We start from the raw sequence: 20,514 nt of genomic DNA, 5'->3' as shown, positions 1-20,514 counted from the left end.
GAGGACTCCAGTAACAGAAGTCTTCCTCCCTCATCTCCCAAACACTTCATTTTTTTCAGATTCCTTTCCCCCCCTATATTCCAAAGGTCCACATGCCAGTTTGATACAGTCATATTATGGTTCTATTTTACTGCTCACAAAACACATTAAAGTTTGCATTCTGCAGAAAAACTTATTTAAACCTATCTATAGGGCTTCTTGACCTTCTCATACAGCAATGACTTCCTATACCACGAGAGCTACTCCAAAAGTAATGCCTCCTATTTTCTTATGTTGGCCCACAATGTCAGAGGCTGATGTTGATGGATATGGATACGGCATTAGAGGTTGAACTTTTCCACCAGTATCCCACTACATCTTGTTGCCATGCGGCAGACAGTGCAACAGTGGGGCAGTCTAACAGAACTGTGTCTGACATGGAAGTAGTTATGGAGCAGAAGTGTGTCACTGAATTTCTCCAAGTAGAAAAAATGCCATCCACTGAAATTCACTGACTCTAGTTGAACATTTATGGAGACCAAGCAATGGATATGAGGACAGACTCATTCCAGACTCTCTTCTGTGGTGCATGGCGACAGGACAAGTGGAAACAGCCACAAACTGAAGCCTAGGAAGTTCTGCACAAACGTGCATAAGACCTTCACAGTGAGGGTGACAGAGCACTGGAACAGGCTGCCCAGGGAGGTTGTGGATTCTCCTTCTCTGGAGACATTCAAGACCTGCCTGGATGCCTACCGGTGTAGCCTGGTCTAGTGAACTGGCTTTGGCAGGGGGGTTGGACTAGATGATCTCTGGAGGTCCCTTCCAGCCCCTACAATTCTGTGATTCTGTGACAGTGAGGTGGTGAGTGGTGTGTTTCAGCAGTGGCGACAACGACATGAAAGAGAAGCCATATTCTGGATGGCCATGTAGATTTTGATGAGCACAACATGCAAGCTCTATGCTGGCGAAAATGCACAGCTAACAGTGGTGACTATACTGAAGAACAACATTCTGTAGCTGAGAATTTGCTTTATCAAATATAGTGTGCTCTTTGTATCTAGAGTAGTTTTCATGGAAATAAATAGGAGGCATTACTTTCAGAGCAACCTACATATTTATGACTGCGCAATATTCCTGTGGTAATGCTAAGAAATGAACCACCATTAATAAGTTAGTTATTTAATACATATTATTGACTTTGCATTTGAAATGTTTGAAATTAGGATTGGGTAACTGTCAAAGGCAGCAGTTCAACAGCCTTTGCTTGATGCTTATCTCATGTCTCTCTTTCAAAACCTCAGTGTTTTCCATCTATTTTGAATAATAAGGCATTATGCCTCCATATACATTTTAGTGCAGCAACACTCCAACAAGATCTTGTAAATTGTAAAAACGTACTATTTTTGTGCTGCAAGTACTTTCATTTTCATTTTCATCACATTTCATTTTCTAATATTAAACTTGAAAGCTTAGAAACAACAAAATTCTGAGATTAATCAAGGAAAAATACTTTTTTCAGTACTGTGAGTCCAGCAATGTGTCTGTGGTTGAAGACTGTTTACTAGTAATATCATACCTTAAATTTAGCTGTTATTTGGTTTATAAGAGGAATGAATTCCTGAAGATCTTTTGCTTCACAATCTTTGAGCATGTGTTCAGAGGCAGAAGGTATGAATGGAAGAACTTCTTCCTCCAGGCAAATAATCATACGGTGAAGGAAAGTGCGGACACCACTTCTCAGAACTTCCTTTTGTAATGGACAACTGAGAGCTGGCAAAAACGTCTGTAAGCAGTCCAGATATACCTCAGAGCAGCCACACTGTTTTACAGTTTGCTTATTGCTGAAAGCCTTGCTGGTCCGGCTGTAAAAGCAATGCACCAAGTTTTAAATAAGCTCAGGATAATGGAGAAGCAATAACACTGAGAATGTACACTTAAAGCCCAGACACTTAACCAGAACGTTATATTTTGTGAAGTGGGAGCCAAACAACAGAAATAACAACTATCTGATAAGTAGTAGTTATGCCTTGGCAACTTTTGGAGAATTAAATTCTAACGTAGCACAAACAACATATGATCAGAACAGCGCCAGACAATTCTTAGAGGAAGTTTGTCTTATGCACTATTCTCTGCATCTACATTCTTATCATTTTTTTTTAAGGGTACTCTGAAATTCTACAACCACTGGGATTTTCTAGGTCAATAACTTACAGCCTCTCCTCCCAGTAAACCCTTCAATTCAAATTCTTTAAAATAAACCCCATTTTACTCCAACCAGAAACACACATACAGACACTGTACAGTACTTACCTCGCAAACCCAACAGCATGATTGAGGCAGTCAGCCAGTGCCATCTGTCTGTCCTCATCTTGTGCCATCATCAGTTTTTCTAACAATACCTTGAACTTTTCCATCAGTGGAGTCAACAAATTCCTCATTAGAGCTTGCTTTCTTTCTGCAGAGTATTCGCTGTTAACTATTAATACTCCAGCTGTTTCATAAATGAAAAGTTGATCATCACTGCTTAACAGAGCTTGGTAACCATTTTCCTAAAATGGAAGATAATAGGCATAATTCACTAAGTGTCCTCTATCAAAGTCATCTTCTGATAAAAAAAAGTTGATAATATTACTTTCTCTTCAGTCACACATTTCTTTTATCTTTATAATACCGTTACAAATACTTTTATTCTCCTCCTGCCCAAGTAGCATGACTAAGTAGATGGTAAAAAGTTTGTTGAAGGAAGAAGTACTTCTATACAATTCAAAAAGCCTTCTATATATCTCTCTTTAGCCTCTACACACAGAAATCCAAAGAAGCAAAGTTATTAAAAGTTAGGCACAAACACAAGGAGGTGATCTCATTATTAAAAATAAAAATAAAAAAATCAAGACAATTATTTGTGTTTAAATGTTTGTGGACTATGCTCACAATTCAGTATTTGGGCACACTGATGAATAAGCACAAGCTTTATTTGTTACAAAAAAAAAAAAAAAACCTGCTGTTAATACTCACAGGAGGAGAGAGTTCCAGTAGATCTTGTATCCTATTCAGAACATCTTCAATAAAGGGATTCATTTGCTTACTGAAGTAAAATACAAGAACAAAACACTATGTAGAAGTGGGTTGGGCTTTTGTTTTCTTGTTTTTGCAAAATTGCTGGCATTTTCCTTACGTTGTAAATCTTGACATCAAACTACTTGCTCAGTACAGAACGTGCCTTAAAGTATCAGAACACGTTGTAGACAACTCTGAGTTATGCATACGGTACTTGAACTGGGTAAAATAGATATATGGCAGAGTGGAAAATACACATTTACTTCTCTACCTAATTATTTAAAAAATTGCATAAATAACATCACTTGTCTGAGTAAAGTATTTTCATTAAGAATTAAGAAATATGATCCTCCTGAAATCTGCACCACCTTAGAGGTTCTCCTGCCTCTACGTTCAAATATGCCTGTTAAATTAGGCCAACAAGACAGGACTATTTGAAACTATAACAGCCTTAGTAAACTCCATCAATATAAATTTTGCAAATACTCAGAATTTGGTTAGATACAGGGAAGTTACACTTGGGAGTCTTCAAATCCACTCGCTATCAACTGTGCTTACAAAGGAAGAGCAAGGCAGATACTTACACAGTTGATCAGTTTTAACATCTTGTCAAACTAAGCTAAGAACATGCATTCAAGTTCTTTATTCTCTGGTGAACCTTTCCCCTACTACTTTCAGGACTAAAGAGCAGGACAACACTGTAAGAACACTAGTTTGTTTCACAGCAGTCCACTTAAAACCCTGCCTGTTTCAAAGATGCACTGAATTTACTGTACACACACTTTCTTGCATCATATGAATACATTTGCACGTGTTTTACTCACTTAAGAGACTTGACAAATCTGGAAAAAAGGTAAGCTGTTCGACTTCGTACTTTTGGACTTGAATGGCGAAGACCACGGTGATCTAAAAATGCCATCTGCAATCAGAAAGTATTTCAAGTCTAACCAAGGAGAGAAAGCTAATTATCTAACAATATAAGATAGTCAATTTCTTTAGTGATCTTCAAAAAATAAGTTCTTAAACCTAAACAATATATCTAGACCTATCTAACTGAATACGTAAATGAGATGAAACTTACTAGAACAGTTGGAATGTGCTGAGGTTCAACAGCAAAGAATTTTTCATATCTAACCACTGTTTCAAAGAATTCCAGCGTCACTGATGTATGTTGATAGGCACTAACACCAGAAGTCACTAGCTACAAAAAAAAAAGGATTAGCAAGTTAGTGCTTTAGCCATTTATAACACCAAACTACAATGCACTTGAAATGCTGCTAATTAATATAAGCCATTTGAATTGAAATGTTTCAGTCTATGTTAGCATTTTCAAATCGCTCCCAAGTAACACCTGCTTACCGTTCTCATCATGTCTTGCAAAGCTGTAGCTTTTGTAACATCACCAGAGAAGTGAGCACCATGAGATACAGGAAGAGCCTCAGCCAACATATACAACAACCTTATCGCAACTTCTACTTCCATAAATCGTGTAGTTTGCCAGTTCCTAAAGAATGAGAAGATCCTGTTAGTCACTGTGGATCATGAAATAATCACAGACCTACCATATTATTTTCTTATGAATATTCTGATGTATAGTACAATTGAATAGAACTCAGCAAAGAAAATTAATGCTGTATTTCAGGATGCTTTCAAAGATCTTATCCAAAGATGGATACCTCTCCATCAGAGTGCTACCAATCTCCTTCTACCCATTTCAACTTGAAAGCTACAGATTTCTCCAAATGCTCATTTAGGCACAAAACCATCTACTTTGATGTGTCGACAAGTCATTCAGTGACACTTAAAAAGAGGGCACGCTAAAAAGCAAGGCACACAGAAGGCACCGACAATACTAGCTTTCCGTTGATATAAACACAGCCATCCTCCTAGTCAGGCACCTATTTTATTTACATGGTTTTCAGGAGTGGCTCTGTTCTTTTTGTAAGAAGAAGAAAAATCTTCACTGCTGGTTTTTTGGTTTTTTTTTCAGTATCCAACCTGGTTTTTCTTTGTTGTTTTGATTTCTGCTAGCAATAATACATGAAATAACTTTCCACATCTCATTAACATTTGCTGGTGGTGTGAAGCAGCCATTTGGACAAGTGTGTGTTGAGCAGGCAAGTGAAAAAGATGAAGAGACACCACCAGAAGAAAAACAAACAAACACTAGCTACTAATAAGGTTACAAAAAGAAAGCTGCTTATTCCTAACTGGGTAAGATTTTTATCACAAAGCTATACAAAGTCATACTACCGAAGTTGTTACTAGCTTATTTTATCAATAGGCTTTGCTGTGCTACTTCACACTTACTGCTAGTGCAAAGCCTAACAGAAAGAAAGGCAAGAAAGCTATGGGAATTGTATTTTTGTAAACAAGCTTAAAAAACCAAAAAACTTACTGAAGTGTAGTGTTAAAAACTCTGCGGACAGATGCCAACAGTAACTCTGGTGAGACCTGAGCAAGTCTGTCCAGCAACAGTTTCAACTGCTTTCTGTACTCCACAAACATTGCTTCATCTTCACCCTACAAAACATTCACATCAATGAAGCACATTTTAATCCTTAAATACAACCAGAACCATTTTAGACAGTTGCACCCCAAACAAAAATGTGTATATGCAAGAACAATACCTCATGTTTGGAAAATTCAGTAATAGCCTTGCAACATAGCAGCTAGCTCCTTTATCATCTGGTTGCAATACATTGAGATCTACCGCATTCAATTCAGAAACCCATAAAAAAGGCTTTCCAAACTGAAAACCAACCAAAAGTACAAGTGTGGCTTCAAAAGTAGCGTCTCCTATTTTACTGTGTTAACTCAGGATGGCAGAGGTGGATGCTGGTGGTACAGCAGCAGTGGTTGAATCTTTCCACCAATATCCCGCCCTATTGTCGTGTGACAGATGGCAGCAGAGGGGCACTCTGTCACAATGGCATCTAGCATGGAAGTGTGCAGGAAGCAAAGGTGTGTCAGTGAATTCCTCCTCTATGTATAAAAAATGGCATCCATTGGCATTCATTGATGCTTGCTGAATGTTTATGGAAACCAAAAAGTGGATGTGAGTAAAGTGAGGCAGGGGGTGGTGCGTTTCAGCAGTGTTGGTAGTGAAATAAAGACAAGCCACTTTCTGGTCAGCCAGGAAGATTTTGATGAGTGTGGTATGCAGGCTCTTGTTCGTTGCTGGTGAATATGCAGAGCTAATAGTGGTGACTATGTTTAAAAATAGCTTTGTAGCTGAGAATTTGCTCTATCAAATAGCATTATCGTGCTCTTTGTATCTGTTGTAGCTTCCATAGAAATAAATAGGAGGCTTTACTTTTAGAGTGAGCTATGAACAAGAAAGAAAATGTTCTTAGAAAAGCCTTTTTGACCCAGTTCTTGAAAATAGACTCATTCCTCATGAAGATGTTGCCCCTCAGCATTGAGCTGATTTTTAAAATTAATCTGACAGAAACATTTAACACGTACTACATGTAGTCCAAGTTCACCTCTAAGACCACAGCTCTCTGAATAGCCCAGAGCAGAACTGCCTAACACATTCAACCATTACTACTGGCTAGCAGAGATGCAAGGGGAAGAAAGAAATCAGACTGTCCTCCTCTTCTAGCTTATTTTTGCAAATGTGTGACCTCTTCCATCTAAAATAGGTTGAGCAACATTTCTTAAGTGTTTCTCAAATGATTGTTCGCAAATGGTTTTGCATGACAGCAAAATATGCAAACTCACACTGAATAAGCCAGCTCAACAGCTATGCTTAGCTAACAGCACAGTCGTATTTGTCTAGGAACAGCTCTGCAAAAGCAGACAGAGTTATTCTGCTAACTAAACTGCTTTTATATCCTTCTACTATGTTGCTTTGTCCTATGAAGACATGCTCTTTAAATAAAACAGAAGCTTTTCCCACAGGAAATACTTGTCTACAGACCTTAGTTTCCTACACTGAAATCCTTAGCCTAAGAAAGATATGCATTTTTAGAGTATAAGAAAGTTTTACAATGTGCATTTCAAGTTGCATTTGTCTGCTTATTCATACAGTACCTCATTTTCAAAATTATACTCTTCATCGTATGTCAATTTCTTCATAACAGCCAACATGATTGCCTAAGATAAACAGAACTGTAAGTGTAGAAGCAGACAAGCAATAACAAACAACAGTCAAAATCCTACAAAAAAGGAAGCATTACGGCAAATGTTAAAATATTTGTAAACACATCCCATTTGAATTATTGTTTTCAGAAGTTTTGAAGAATTAACAGTGCATATTGAAACAGATAGATTCTATCCAAACTATACACACGCAATTTCAGATACACAGTATAAATGAGTTCAAGCCCTCCATCTAGCAGCATTATCTCGCTTTATTTCCTGCTTCTAACCCATGCAGTTCAGTTCACACTTAGAGATGACTGAACTAAGCAGAGGAGGCTGAGCAGGCTGTTTGAGATTACATTTCAAAGAGGTAGGTCAGCTTAGCCATAAAATTATTTCTCTGGTAGCTCAGCATCTTCAAAAGTGGTCGTGGGTTTTGGGTTTGTTTTTTCTTTTTTCCCAGGTTAGCAAGCTAAACTGGCTCAGCAAAAGATGTTTCCCACCACTTTCTTTCTGTGAATTGAATGAAAGAAGCAAGGTTGGTGTGACTGCTTCTCAGCCTAGAAAAAACCCTCAAAATGTGCTCAGTAAAGTTGAGAAATAATTATAACAGGAAGTTCAGTAGAAAAGCAAGCTCAACATAATCATAGATATCTAGATAGCAACACATTCATATTTTAAGCATCTTAAGAGTGCTGCAGTACTAATTTGATTTGAACAGGAGATACAAAGTTTTCTACTTCCAAAACTGGACACAAAGATATTTACTTGTCTTAATGCTTACTGCATTAAATTAAGCTTGTAAACTTCAGCTTAATGCATAGCTTCATATAATACTCAGCACATTCCTGCTCATCTTAAGTACAAATGTTACAGAGGAACAGCAGCTTCTTCTGTAAGTTTTACTTCAGAGGGGGTTTATTTTCTGACAACCCTTCCCCTATTCCTTCCAATTCTTTGGAATTAAGGAAAGTTTTAATACAAATGCAAAGTTTCAGGAGAAAACATCCTCTGTCTTGATTAAAGAACGTTCTATCAAGAAGTTGTCAAGAAGCACAGCAAGACAGGCTTACTGCACTGAGGTTGCTTGGGAAGACCAAGCACTTAAATAGATTTCACCTTCATATAATATTCAACATAGCTTTACTAGTTAATTGTAATGATTGTCTCACAAACATCTTAAAGTATATGAATTATACACAATCTGTTGCAACAAAATGAAAAGTTCTGATAAAATGTCAATAAGAATCCTTAGTAAAAAAGAGTTAATACTTACCTCTACATTAGCTTTTTGTTGGTCTGAAAGTGCAGAAAGCTGTAAAAGAAAATTCAAGTGTTATTTCTTGTACAGTAAGCTCTTTCTTACTAATAGCAAAATACAGGTTTGCTTTTTAACAACCATAAGAAACAAGACTCTTTTCCACTTAATGAAGGATTTAACTCAGTTTCTACAGATTTCTAAACAAAACTCTATGAACAGTACACCCACAGCCCAGGAAAATACCGAATGCTAATTAGTCAAAAGACTATTTTGCAAGGCAGCCTACACAAAGCATGAGCTTTCCCCCAAAATCAAAGCAAATAATATATCAAAAAAATGTTAAACTGAAGTCAGGAGTACTTACTTGTTTCAGGATATGAAGGTAGTCATAACAAAAGCCAATGATATTAGATGAGATGTCATCATCTTCGTGAATTAGCAGTTGCAACATTAGGGACACTTTTGCTTCAATTGCTTGCAGAGCATCTTGAGCACTCTTCATGTCACCACTTTTTATCAGTTTAGTCCAACTAGCTATTAATGCTTGCCCCATCCCATTGACCAGCTTAGAAAATCTGGCCAGAAAATCCACATCATCTTCCTGTAAGAAACGACACCTGATTAAAAATACTAGCACAACTCAGGTCTATGTGGCATGAACTTAAGGATGCTGCTACTCATGCTTAGCATACAGTAGAAGTAATACCAACTTTTGTCTCCTCGATGGAAAGAAAAATTATCTTTTTTTGTTGTTGTTGCTCCTCAAAGATTAGAGAGAGAAAAAGCAAAGCAATGCTAGAGAGCTGGCATTATGTATTCTCCATTATGCAACAGCAGCTTGTTCCATGCTCCATCTCTTCATATTTGTGCTTTATGTGACGTCAAAAATTTAGCAGCTGCACCTCACTTCAGAAATACTGCTAGCAAGCAACAGGCAGTACTGCCTGTAGAGTGAGCAATCATACTTATGGCTTGCATTTGTAGAAATATATTGATTAGAACAGAGAGATACTACTAGACCAGCCATCTAAAAAAAACCATGTTTGCTCCCTGTCAGAATTATACTAAAGCAGAGGAATAACAAGTCTCTTAGAGACTGAGGTAAGATTTGTAGAGAAACAACTCCTGAGTTGTTTTCGGCCTCCCAGTAGAAATGTACTTTTGCTAATGACTTCACAATAAAGAGATAACTGCCTTGCAGTCCAAGAACTACAGCTTCGTCAGGCCTACGTTCCTCTTTCTTCACAGCACACAGCAAACAGCTCCTCCTTAAGCCCTGCTACTGCACAGGGAACATGCGTTTAGTTGGTAGGTCTACTTTTCCAGTTCCCAGATGAGGATTTCAAAGACTTGTGTTTGCTGGTGCAGGCAGGCATAACAACATACACGGCCTTAAGAAGGCATGTGACCCGTCTCATCCGAAAAAACTCTGTCTTGGCTACATTCTTAAAATACTTTGTCTACAGTGCCTGTTGCAGAGTAATTCCTAAAGAAGGATACAAAGGAACAAAACACAGGAACAGCATAAATGGGATGCAAAACACACTTTAGGAGAGGAGTTTCAGAATAGCCTCATAGTGAGGACACACAGAATGCAATAAATTGTGATTTAAATGAATAAAGAATGTTAATAACCACCTGTTAATTGAAGTATGAGAAAAGTGCAAGTGCTTAACAGTAACGAAGAACAGCTAATTTTCCCTACATCTGCTGACTTATTTTCAGAGTTTTCTGTAATATGCTTGTTTATGAACTGTTTGAAACCTATGACTCGTTGCTATTGCAAATCAATTTACAAACCTGATCAATACTGAAGAGGCCAGCAGACTGTAATACTTGACATAAAGATTCAACCAATTTTGTTTTATCAATTGGGTCCATTCCCTTATTTACAATTTCAAACAAACAATCACAGGCTTCTTCCCGGAGAACTTCCACAGACATGTGACCTAGCAGCATATTTATAAACCTTTGGAAAAAAAGAAATTTATACTTAGAAGTCCACAGTAGCATCATACCAAAGCTTTGTACTATTCATGTGCAAAATTAAAAATGTCTTATAAAAATGAAATCATGACAGAGTCTGTTGTACTGACTAAATCCAGTATTTGATACATTTTAAGGAGAATACAGCAAATGGTACAGTGTCTGGTTTAGTCATTATATCAGCTTGCTTGCAAATTCAACAACTCTATTAAAACAAAAGTCTCAATTATTTATATATAATTAAAGTCTCTATTCTAAGAAAAGTTTTCATGTAGTTTCATGGAAATACAGGCAGCATACTAACAAGTGCTGTTGATGCCTCCTCTCCCACCTAAATATTCCATGAAAAAACCCATACCTTTCATTGGCTATCAGGCTCAAATCTATCCAGGATACGTAAGCTCCAACAACTTCAAGGCACTGGCATGTCAACTCCGAGTTATTGTATTGGTAGTTTTGTAAGATTTGGTACCATGATTCCACCAAACTTGGAATGCACTGTTCCCTCATGGTGTCTTTCAATAAAGTGTTCCTACGAGCCTCCTGTCAACACAATGAAAACAATAAAGCAATCTTGTCATTCACTAGTAGCATTTTTTCAAGCTAGTAGCATTCTTATATCCACTACCAGAAACTACTTGTTCTACCAAGATAAACAATCCAAATCAAAAACCCAGAAAAAGCACCTTTATTTTTCTTGCAGGAAAGAAAAAAATATATGAATAAATAAGTAATATATTATATATTATTGTATTATTAATAATATAATATGTATTATTAGTATATGTTATATTGGTAATATATTATATATTATATAAAGTATATAGCTTTTCCTTCTTTATTCCTCCCACGATGCCCAGACACGGAAGAAAGGCAGGCAAGGGAGAAAAAGTTCTCTGTATAATTAAATGGATTTTTGAAGTTAGGAGTCCTTCAAACATGCACTAGAAGATACTACCATTGTGAAATGAGTTGGTCTAACATTAAGTCAGCTAACTCAGCCCATTAGTTTTTGTTTGCTAGCTCTTCAAGCAAAAAAAATGCATTAACTGATAAGTATGAAAGCATAAAAAGCATTAAACAACATACAGCTTTTGGATCTAAATCCCCTAATGACTTTAACGCAGAGCTGCCATAAGAAGAAGAAGAAAAAAAACCTCTCTGCATGTCTTCTACTGTAATTGAAATAGAGACATTTTTGGGACTTTAAAACAAATATTAATGTGAAATAATAACTTGCCTCTGATGTATGAACAACATCCCGGTCTACCAGCTCAGCATCAACAGCCATCAGGATTCTGAGGTACATATCTACGCCTCGTGGATTAAGGTCAACTACTGATAGAATGTCAAAAAAAAACTTGGGCCATTTGGTGAGATATTCAGTAACAAAAAGCAACGCAAAGACTTGCGCTGCTTTGTTGCGAATGAAAGTCTTCTCGGGCTGGGGATTCAGCATCTGGTAGAAAGAAGATATTATATTTGTTTATTCTTAAGTAGAGGAAAATCACATAATGCTCACTGATCTCTGCAGAGTGATGTGTAGTACCTCTCTTCTCCCTTACTGGCCGAGACTAATAAAAAGCTCTACCTTTCCAATGATTTTGAAGAAAACTTAGCTAAATTGTAACAAAGCAGGGAAAACATTCTTTGTGGGTCTTAAGTCCTAAGTCTTTCATTCAAGACAAAAACATTAACTGTGCTATTCAAAAACTAAATTAACATTAATAATTTCTTGTTTGAAGTAAACAAGAACTTCTAGGAAAAAAGAAGTTACGGTTCTCATGTAGTTAGTTTTACCTAAGTTAGATGCTAGTAAGAATGGTATGAAGTTCTTCTAGATCTCATCTCTTTAGGGAAAAATGGAAGCTGTCGCTATCAATCCTTCTCTCTCCCTCCCTCCTCCTTTACATAAGTTCCTCTGAAATGGGACACCAAGGAAAAATTAAAAAACAATGTAATCCATTTCACAACAATCTCTTCTTTTTCAAGTTGTAATATATTCTATTAATTTTCGATTTTCTACAAACAAAGCAGTAGCTGCCAGTACAGGACTGGAATGATAACTAGATTGTGGCAGGAAGAGGCAAAGATTCACATCTGTTGGCTCCATGGTTCTGCATGTTGCAAACTCTTGGTCCAACTGTTACAAGTTTACCTACAGTAACTACCTCTGCAAGAAAGAGTAGTCAATACACTACCATAACTTTACCAGAGGGGCTAATTAAAAAGTCTTTTCCATTCATTCCCAAATATCTGCTTGTATGCTAAGTAAAATGGACTTAGGCCAGGAGGGTCTTAAAAACAAAATTGCCACTCTTATTCTAGACACTTAAGAACATCAGGAATCTGGATGATATTTCACTACAGGAAAACTGTTAATGCTTCTTACTTCATACACAACTGACTAAACCACAATCATCACCTGATGTAAGAGTTTTATATTTAGCATTAATTTCAAGCACAGGCTTTCTTATAACAAACAATTTAAAGGATTTCCAATAATGACTAGCACATTAAAAGTTTTTCACCATCAGATAATGCGTATCTTCTGGAAACCATCTTTAAACTCAAATGACAGATTAAACATTCAGCCTGCACTCGATGCATTATGTCAGCCTGCCGTGCAAAACCACTGTAAATACACTTACCTGGGCTTGCAGCCATGTTATGAGCGTTTCCCTAATCAACTGCTGCTGGACTTCAGTAAGCTCAGAGTATCTGAAACAAAGCATAAAGAGATCAAAATATGACTGCTTCTTGACAACAGCAACGCTCAGTAAAGTAAAAACTCATTTAATAGCAACACCGTGCATTAGTGTCAATGAGAAGTTCCTATGAAAAGGAATTCACATAGCTGTTTGCATGCTAAAATTCTGAAAAAAAAAAAGAGAAAAAAAAAGAGAGAAAAGAAAAAAAGATGTATTAATGAATTACATTTCCAGCCACTGGAGCCTCCTGTAAGCAGCCTGAAGTTTTATGGGAAGGCTGCCCTGCTTTAAGGATAGGATCTTAAGACCGCATTAACACACATTTGTCCATAGACTATGGGGAGAAGGATGGACATTTGGGTATGCTAAAATCTCAGTTCTACACTCTTTGAAGATCTCAAGGAAGTTTCACTGATCTGACCCTGCAGTGCATTTACTATCAAACATATGTCAAAACAAGAAAAACAAAACAAACAAGGAATTCTACTTTATGTGGTACATACACAAGCCTTAGCAGAATTCTATGTTATCACCAGCTCAGCCCTAATACTGCCCACACATACTCCAAGTGAGGACTAAAGAAGTTGAGAAGCAACTTCCTGCAATTACTTCTCCAAGGTGCTATAGCCCTGGTACAACCCCTGACAGAAACAACTGCTGAATGGGATTTCAACGTTTGTGTTACTTAATAAACAAGTAGAAGTAAAAAAGCAATCCCACTGAAAACAGAGGAAAATGAGAAGCAGGAGAACAACAGAAAATTTACTGTAAGAAGCAGACAGAAATGGAATGTGGACGCAAAGGAGAACAGTGATGTAAAACTAAGTAAGATCTCAAAAAGCTAAACCTTGAATTTTTGGTCCGATACGCAACTGCAAACTACAGCTGCAAAATACATTTGATTTCTATCTACAGCCTGGCTCAAACACTCAGTGCACTGCAACCAGTTGTAATGATATTCCAAGAGACAGACACCTCAGCCATGATGTTCAAGCTCACACCAAAGGAGTCCGAAGCGTGGAACAAATACAGTTCCATGCAATGAAACTTGCATTATTCTACATTATTTTTTTCCTAAAATTACGATGCTACAGAAACACAACTCAGTGAAAACACTTCTTTATCACAACATCTCTGCCATGCTTATTGCACAAACAGGGCTTTGTCTAAGTCCAGGATTCTGTACTGAGCAAGGCTGCTATGTGCAGGACAAACTCTTCTCTGAAAATCAGTGATAGTGTAGAGCAAGGCTTAAAGGTAAATGCTAAGTTTCATTCTATACTTGGTGACCAGGTCTTGTGTTGGGCCAAACACAGCTCCTAGGACTAGCTAAGTAAAATGCTAAGTTAAACACCATCTACGTCTCTTCCAGGAAAAGCAGAAGGAATAAAAGAAAGCCTTGTGGACTCAGTTAAAGCTCATCAACAACACTGAGGTAACAGTTTGCAGAATAAGGGTTCTGAGAACTTTTATTCAGGAATAGTAGGAATGGCATGCAATTTTATTTGCAAGCAAAAGAAAAAGGGAAAATCAAAATAGATTTACACGGTGGGTATCAAGAAAGATTACTAACTTGAATTTAACTTGATGTTCCAGAACTTGAAAGCAAAAGAACTTGATGTGATCATCACTAGAAAAGAAGAGAAAATTCGATTAGAGGTAGCAGTAAGAAAAAAAGTCCTCAAATATTACAGCCAGGTGGTGCCTTTGGCAAATCAAGGATTATGGCACCCTAGAAAAAAAGGCTAAGGAAAAATGGCAAATACTCGAGCAATTCATCTGATAAAAGTAAGCAATTAATATTGATATTCCCTCTTATAATATTTTTTTTTTCCATATCTACCAGTTTATTATACTCTGAGTTTGGTACTGAGCGTACAAAACTACAATACCTATTCTACCATCTCCTTAAAAAAAAAATCTACAAGTTGTGTATCTTGGTAAAATGCTGCTTTCCAAATTTCACACTGTTTTGTTAATGACCACATACTGTGTGGTGGAATCTGAGAAACTTCGATAAATTACCTGAAAAAAGAAAAGTATTCACCATAAACCACTACTGTTATTCTGTAGATACACACCCCTGAATTTCCTTCTGACTTGCACTATCCTATAATACAGCAACAACCTATTATTTGAGATCTGAATACATAACTTGGTGCAAAAATAGTGCTGACTGCACAGTGTTTGCATATGGAACAATGGGATGGTTTACTCAGTAGGAGAATTATTTCTGAGCTCACTGTATATGAAGTCTATATTCCTAATGAAAATAAGCAATGGTTCTTATTTACATTACCTGTATATACTCTGAGCTAATGCTTCTGCGCAGACTTGCCAAGCATCCTGAGATATCTTCAGCTGCTCAAAGTAGGCCAGCGCCTGTAAGCATCCAATTAAGTTTCACGTGATAAAGAGCCAACCCCGAAAATGCCAACGAAACAAAACCCAAAGCACGCAGCAAAACACCTTGTTCACACTTAGGCACACCTCCCCTTCAAAAAACACGGTATTTGGAAACTTCCAGGTTTTTGTTTGGCTCTCTCATTAACACAATGCAAGTGTTCCTCCAAATCCAAACACTACAGGTGCTCATTTCCACTTAACATTTTGTTAGGTGAATATTAAAAGGTCAGAATCACGTAACTGGCAGAGTTGGAAGTGACTTCTGGTGACAGTGCAGTCCAAACTGCCTGCTCAAAGCAGGGTCAGCTATGGGAATTTGTTCAGGGCCTTGTTCACTTGGGTGCTGCATACAACTTCCAAGGGTGGAAATTCAAGTCCAAGTTATAAATTCCCTCCACAAATTCTAAAGAGCAAGAGACTGAGACGTTTCCACTGAAAACAACTCATTGCTGTTGCACCACTTTGCTTGTATTCTACATTCCAAGCAACACTCAAACACAATCTCTCATTGACCAGCTGACAATAGTCAGTTTATGAACCCATTACAGACTGTTAAGAAACATATACTTCAGCCAGATTTTAGATACCAAAGTTGCTTATCAGATCTTTTAAAGACTCTTCTAGAAACAGTTACCTCAACATAATTGCTTTCAAATTTAGTGTGGCGCATTACACAAAACAGTAAAATAATTTTTGAAACTCAGATGAGATCGACAGTGTCATTTTAAACCTATAAAGGCTTGTATTTCAAGAGGTTCTTCTAATTATTATGATTGTTTACATTCATCAAAGTAATTATTGAGAGAGTTGAACTCAAACAAGAAATCACTGTAGCTTGCACTAACTTCCTTACAGTGAACAGTTTAATTAGCTAAGGTTTGATACTTAATAAAGTCAAGTAGTATAATGTCACTTCCTGCATGAGGAGTAAAAAATTACTCACCTTTCACCATGAAGTATTTTATAAGTATGCACATTTCATGGTTAAGAGGTCAATAAATCTGTGAGCTACAAATGTACAGTGACATTTTCTTGACAAAACACTACGGTTCAGCCACACTCATCTTTTCAAGGACAAGCACCCCCAACAAACAGATTTAACAGGCTGCTTAGCAACAACCAGATGCATCAAATTACAGTTTTAACTTCCTTATACATTCCAGGGCTTGTTTTATGAACACCCAAAGAAGATGCTCGTATTCTCATTTCTGAGAGGTTTCACTGAATGTCATCTTATACGCAGTTGAATCAATTTGATAAGTAAGCATTTACTCATTAAATGGTTATAAAACTAGAAATGCCTTCCCAAGTGAGCATCTCTCGTATCATTTAAGCCCCTACTTACCATGACTTTAAGTTACTCTAAGCTTTACCACCGTTTAAAAACCTGTTTCATTAAAAGGCTCTCAAGGCAGGTAATCCATTCAAAATAACAACAAATAAATAAGTAAACCCCAGTCAGCCCCCCACTCCCAAACTGCCACCCAAGAATTAAAGGGACTAAATAAAGGATCAAAGCAACTTGACATTTTCAGTGGCTGATTTCCATCCAACAGGAACCTGCTTAAGGTGCTGAACAAGGACTAGAATGGAAAGGACTGGAAAAGCCAGAGCCCAGAGAAACAAATTCTATACAAGTTAACCATAGCTTCACTGAACTGGCAACATCTCTTTCAGCTTAGATACACACTTGCAACGTGAGTTGGTACACACCACCACAAACCCTCTGTGCGTAAATCAAGACAGCAATTACCACTGAAGCAGCACCCCAAATTATTAGAGAAATAAGCAAGTTAATTACGTACTCTTTGTCTGAAGTCTGCATCAGCATTTGGGTTCAGCCCCAAAAGGGCTTGCTCATCCATCTCTATTGCTATACTCTCCGTTTCCTGCTCCTGCTAACAGGTTTGCCCACTTCTTCTAGAGTGGAAACAACGATCATCTGAAAATAGAAAAAGAAGTTTTATTTGCTCAACACGACAATGAAAACTAAAAGCAGCACAGCAAGAACCATAGAGTTTTGTACACAAATCTCAAACACATTGTATGCACTGCACCAGAACGTGAGCATGAATGTTTCTGACACAGATCTCAGAATCCCACGTCTTTTCATCCACTTCCAGTAACAGAAGAATAGTATAATGTGTGCTGTTCTATGGAAAGGTTTGACCTCAAATTTCAAGCACACCGAGGGACGTTTCAACAAGACATGACATAAGCATAGATGAGCTACTTAAATGATAGGCAGCAGCTTAGCAACTGCAAAAATAAGCATCTCTACTCAGCTCTAAAATATTGTTAAGATGCTTCATAAAATCACTTATGAAGTATTTCCTCTACGGGAACAAAAGCATTACCAGGCCTTTCTTCTAAAGCAAGCACACATTAGAGAAGTATCAGACATTAACCACAAAATAAATCATACTGAGCTGCTAACAAAGTTTTCTGTTCCTATTAATGGATGATAATTTACTAGCCATGATTTCTATTTAGACACATCAGTGTAAAGCTAGCAAGGACAAGTGTTCTGAAGATCAGGTGTTTCTACAGGCCATTCTGCAACACACTGGATAAAAAAAGTGGATCAAAAAAACCTTTGTTAAATGCATGGATGCTGTTAAACAGCAAGAGAGACCGAAAATCCACCAGGCCATCAAAGCATGCCCACATGGTAGCAGAGCTGCTCGGGCCCGAAGTAAGGCCTTGTTACATAAGCACGTAGGAGGCAGAGGAAAGAAGGCACACAAGAGGAAGAGACGAAACGCAAAGGAACTGCTGTTTCAAACTGCCTGCAGGTAGAATTTCCCATTTCTGAGCATTGCGTGCCTGGTGCATGCGCTGCCTCTCACCCTCCCCCACTGGCAGAAAGGTGGCACAGTGACAGCCGAGGAAGCAAGCCTGAAAGGGACAGCTCAGCAATCAACACGACATCAGGCGGACATTTCTGTACAATTCATTACAGAAGAACTGTAACTAAAAGCAACACCAAAAGCAGTTTAGTAAGGAGAATTAAAAAAACATCACACAAAATGAAAAAAAATGCAAGCTGTGGCAGTAGAGGAACCAGAAAGTCTGGAACAAAGCGATGAGTCGTAGCAAAACAAGCTCTGCACTCTGCCTGACAACACTGAGCCACCCCGCTTGGGGTCAGAACCTCCAGGGATTAAAGCCGCTCTCCCCATGGTAACTCCCTCTGCACCCGCAGCTTGTTTTCCCCATAACTGACATCCAAAGCAGTCAGACAAAAATAAACCCTGAAAAATATTGTAAGAATAAAGTGCTTTCTTGGATGGTTTCTTCCACTTGGGGCCTGGCCCACGGTGACACGTATAAAACATACAGCAGCCTATTTTTGGCTTATTTTTCCTGCTGATTATCACTAGAATCTCTATCCCCCAGGTAGTGATCTACACGCTGGTGACAAGCCTCGCTATTGAAAGTAACGTGGCTCAGAGATGTGCTCCCTTCACATGTTCAGTGCACAGCAGAGCCAGCCAGCTCTGCTACCCCCGCACACCCTACATGAGCACATTTCACATTTGATCTTCCACCATATAACCTGTTCTAAGAGTTTCAGCTCGACTCGCCCACTCAGAAGGCAATCAGTTACACGAGGAATAAACGCAGCCACAGCTCGGCTGGGGGAGGAGGACGTGTAACAGCATTGATGGTCAGAGATGTGCGGCGCTCCGCAGCAGGCAGGGCTGAGCCATAAGCGTGCTGAGAGCAGGCACTACAGGTGATGAGCATCAGAACGATTAGCGATTAAAGCGCCTCATTCACACCATTCATTTGGGGGTATTTACAGGGTCGCGTCAGCAGGCAGAGCCACAGCCACACTGCTTTAATTCGCTGAGGTTTCTCGCCAACCCTGCGCGCTCCTTTCTGCTGCCTGCTCTGCTCGCCGCAAGCCTCGGGCACGCGTAGGACCCAAAGCCTTCGCGTCCGCTTAACATATATACGAGCAGCGCCGTAACGACGGCTGCTCCCGCAACTTCTGCGATAGCCTAGAAACTTCTCCGGGCAGCACGGCGCGGGCCACGGCGGCGGGCACTCCGAGCCGGCCGGCAGCTCCCTACGTCCCGGCTTTCCCCTTCCCCCCGCCGATGCCGCGGGGCCCTCCCGCACGGGGGCAGAGCTCCGAGGGCCGGGGCCTCCGCCGACCGCCTCGGGAGCTCCGCGGGGTGACGGAGCGCTCCCCGCAGCCGGGCCGGCAAACCGGCGGAGGCCGCCGCCACCTCAGCGGCCCCCACGCCGCCGCGGCCCCCGCCCGCCGACGGCCGGCGTGCCCCAGCTCCCGCCCGGCCGCCGTTACCTTCCCGGTCACTCCTCCATCGCGGCGGTGCCGGCTCCCGCCCCACAGCTCCGACGTCGCCACGAGCATAGGGAGCGGGCCGGGCCGCGCAGGCCGCGCCGCCTCGGCTGGCGGCGGGAGGAGGAGAAGGAGGCGGCCCGGGGGAGGTGGCGCGGCCCAAGCGCGTCCGGGAAGGGAAGGGAAGGCGCCCCCGCCCCTCCGCCGCACCGCGGGACTACAGCTCCCAGCGTGCCCCGCGGTACCCCGGGACAGCCCTGGCGGCCTGAGCGCCCCGCGGCCCCTGGGAGCTGTAGTCCCGCCCCGCCCCCGCTGCGGAGGGCGAGCGACGCGTTGCAGCGCACCCGTGCGTGTCGTTCGTCGGGGCCGGGAGCGTGGATCCGTGCCCCCTCCCTCCACGGGCGGAGGCAGCCTGCGGCCGCACGCCCGCCGCGCTCGGTGTCTGCCTCACGAGCGCCGTTACCGCAGTTACCCCGTTCTGAGAATAACTCGAGAAAGGGCCCCGGGTCGTCGCCCCCTCGCCACGTATGCGGGACGCAGCGGCGAGGCCGGCAACACCGGCGCGACAGGGACGGGGCCGCGCCCCGAGGGGCACCGACACGCTGCTGACGGGGACCCGTCGGCCGCCTGGAGGCGCTTAGCGGGGCGGCAATGCCTTCTGCGGCCACGCGGACGACGCCGCCCGGAAGCCAGCGCCGGCCGTCGCGGGC

The 20,514-nt window shown here is 40.2% G+C and overlaps 2 protein-coding genes across 5 annotated transcripts in view; one reads left to right on the top strand and one right to left on the bottom strand.

Annotated features, from left to right (window-relative positions):
• XPOT (exportin for tRNA) overlaps window positions 1–20,514 on the bottom strand; it is a 25,780-nt gene extending 5,266 nt beyond the window's left edge. Inside the window, exons 1-18 of one of the 4 annotated variants that reach the window (XM_015281535.4) lie at window positions 20,149–20,514; window positions 17,298–17,434; window positions 15,386–15,468; window positions 14,660–14,716; window positions 13,027–13,096; window positions 11,616–11,834; window positions 10,734–10,918; window positions 10,190–10,358; window positions 8,754–8,990; window positions 8,405–8,443; window positions 7,078–7,140; window positions 5,438–5,562; window positions 4,399–4,543; window positions 4,121–4,240; window positions 3,864–3,958; window positions 2,998–3,067; window positions 2,293–2,531; window positions 1,559–1,844 (exon numbers count right to left, since the gene is read on the bottom strand). In XM_015281535.4, the coding sequence (XP_015137021.1) occupies window positions 1,559–1,844; window positions 2,293–2,531; window positions 2,998–3,067; window positions 3,864–3,958; window positions 4,121–4,240; window positions 4,399–4,543; window positions 5,438–5,562; window positions 7,078–7,140; window positions 8,405–8,443; window positions 8,754–8,990; window positions 10,190–10,358; window positions 10,734–10,918; window positions 11,616–11,834; window positions 13,027–13,096; window positions 14,660–14,716; window positions 15,386–15,468; window positions 17,298–17,357 (2,262 nt within the window). In that variant the 5' untranslated portion in view covers window positions 17,358–17,434; window positions 20,149–20,514. Of the gene's footprint in view, window positions 1–1,558; window positions 1,845–2,292; window positions 2,532–2,997; window positions 3,068–3,863; window positions 3,959–4,120; window positions 4,241–4,398; window positions 4,544–5,437; window positions 5,563–7,077; window positions 7,141–8,404; window positions 8,444–8,753; window positions 8,991–10,189; window positions 10,359–10,733; window positions 10,919–11,615; window positions 11,835–13,026; window positions 13,097–14,659; window positions 14,717–15,385; window positions 15,469–17,297; window positions 17,435–19,807; window positions 19,940–20,148 lie in introns of those variants that run through there. The other 3 variants (NM_001199606.3, XM_040695621.2, XM_040695617.2) reach the window with 3 other exon arrangements.
• On the top strand, window positions 18,161–20,413 carry LOC121113431 (basic salivary proline-rich protein 1-like). The gene is made up of 2 exons (XM_040705271.1): window positions 18,161–18,187; window positions 19,499–20,413. Exons 1-2 carry the CDS (start codon window positions 18,161–18,163, stop codon window positions 20,411–20,413), a joined length of 942 nt encoding a protein of 313 aa, XP_040561205.1.

The sequence above is a fragment of the Gallus gallus genome, chromosome 1 (genome assembly GCF_016699485.2).
Source record: "Gallus gallus isolate bGalGal1 chromosome 1, bGalGal1.mat.broiler.GRCg7b, whole genome shotgun sequence".
In the NCBI taxonomy this organism is placed as follows: domain Eukaryota; kingdom Metazoa; phylum Chordata; class Aves; order Galliformes; family Phasianidae; genus Gallus; species Gallus gallus.
The sequence above is the reverse complement of the archived record's forward strand: the minus strand, read 5'-3'. Positions and strand labels throughout refer to the sequence as shown.

Bases quoted from the DNA above. Each gene is read 5' to 3' on its own strand.
- LOC121113431 (XM_040705271.1), top strand. From the start codon at position 18,161: ATGGTAGCAGAGCTGCTCGGGCCCGAA. The intron at 18,188-19,498 runs GTAAGGCCTTGT...CTTCTGCGATAG, and splicing joins CAGAGCTGCTCGGGCCCGAA to CCTAGAAACTTCTCCGGGCA.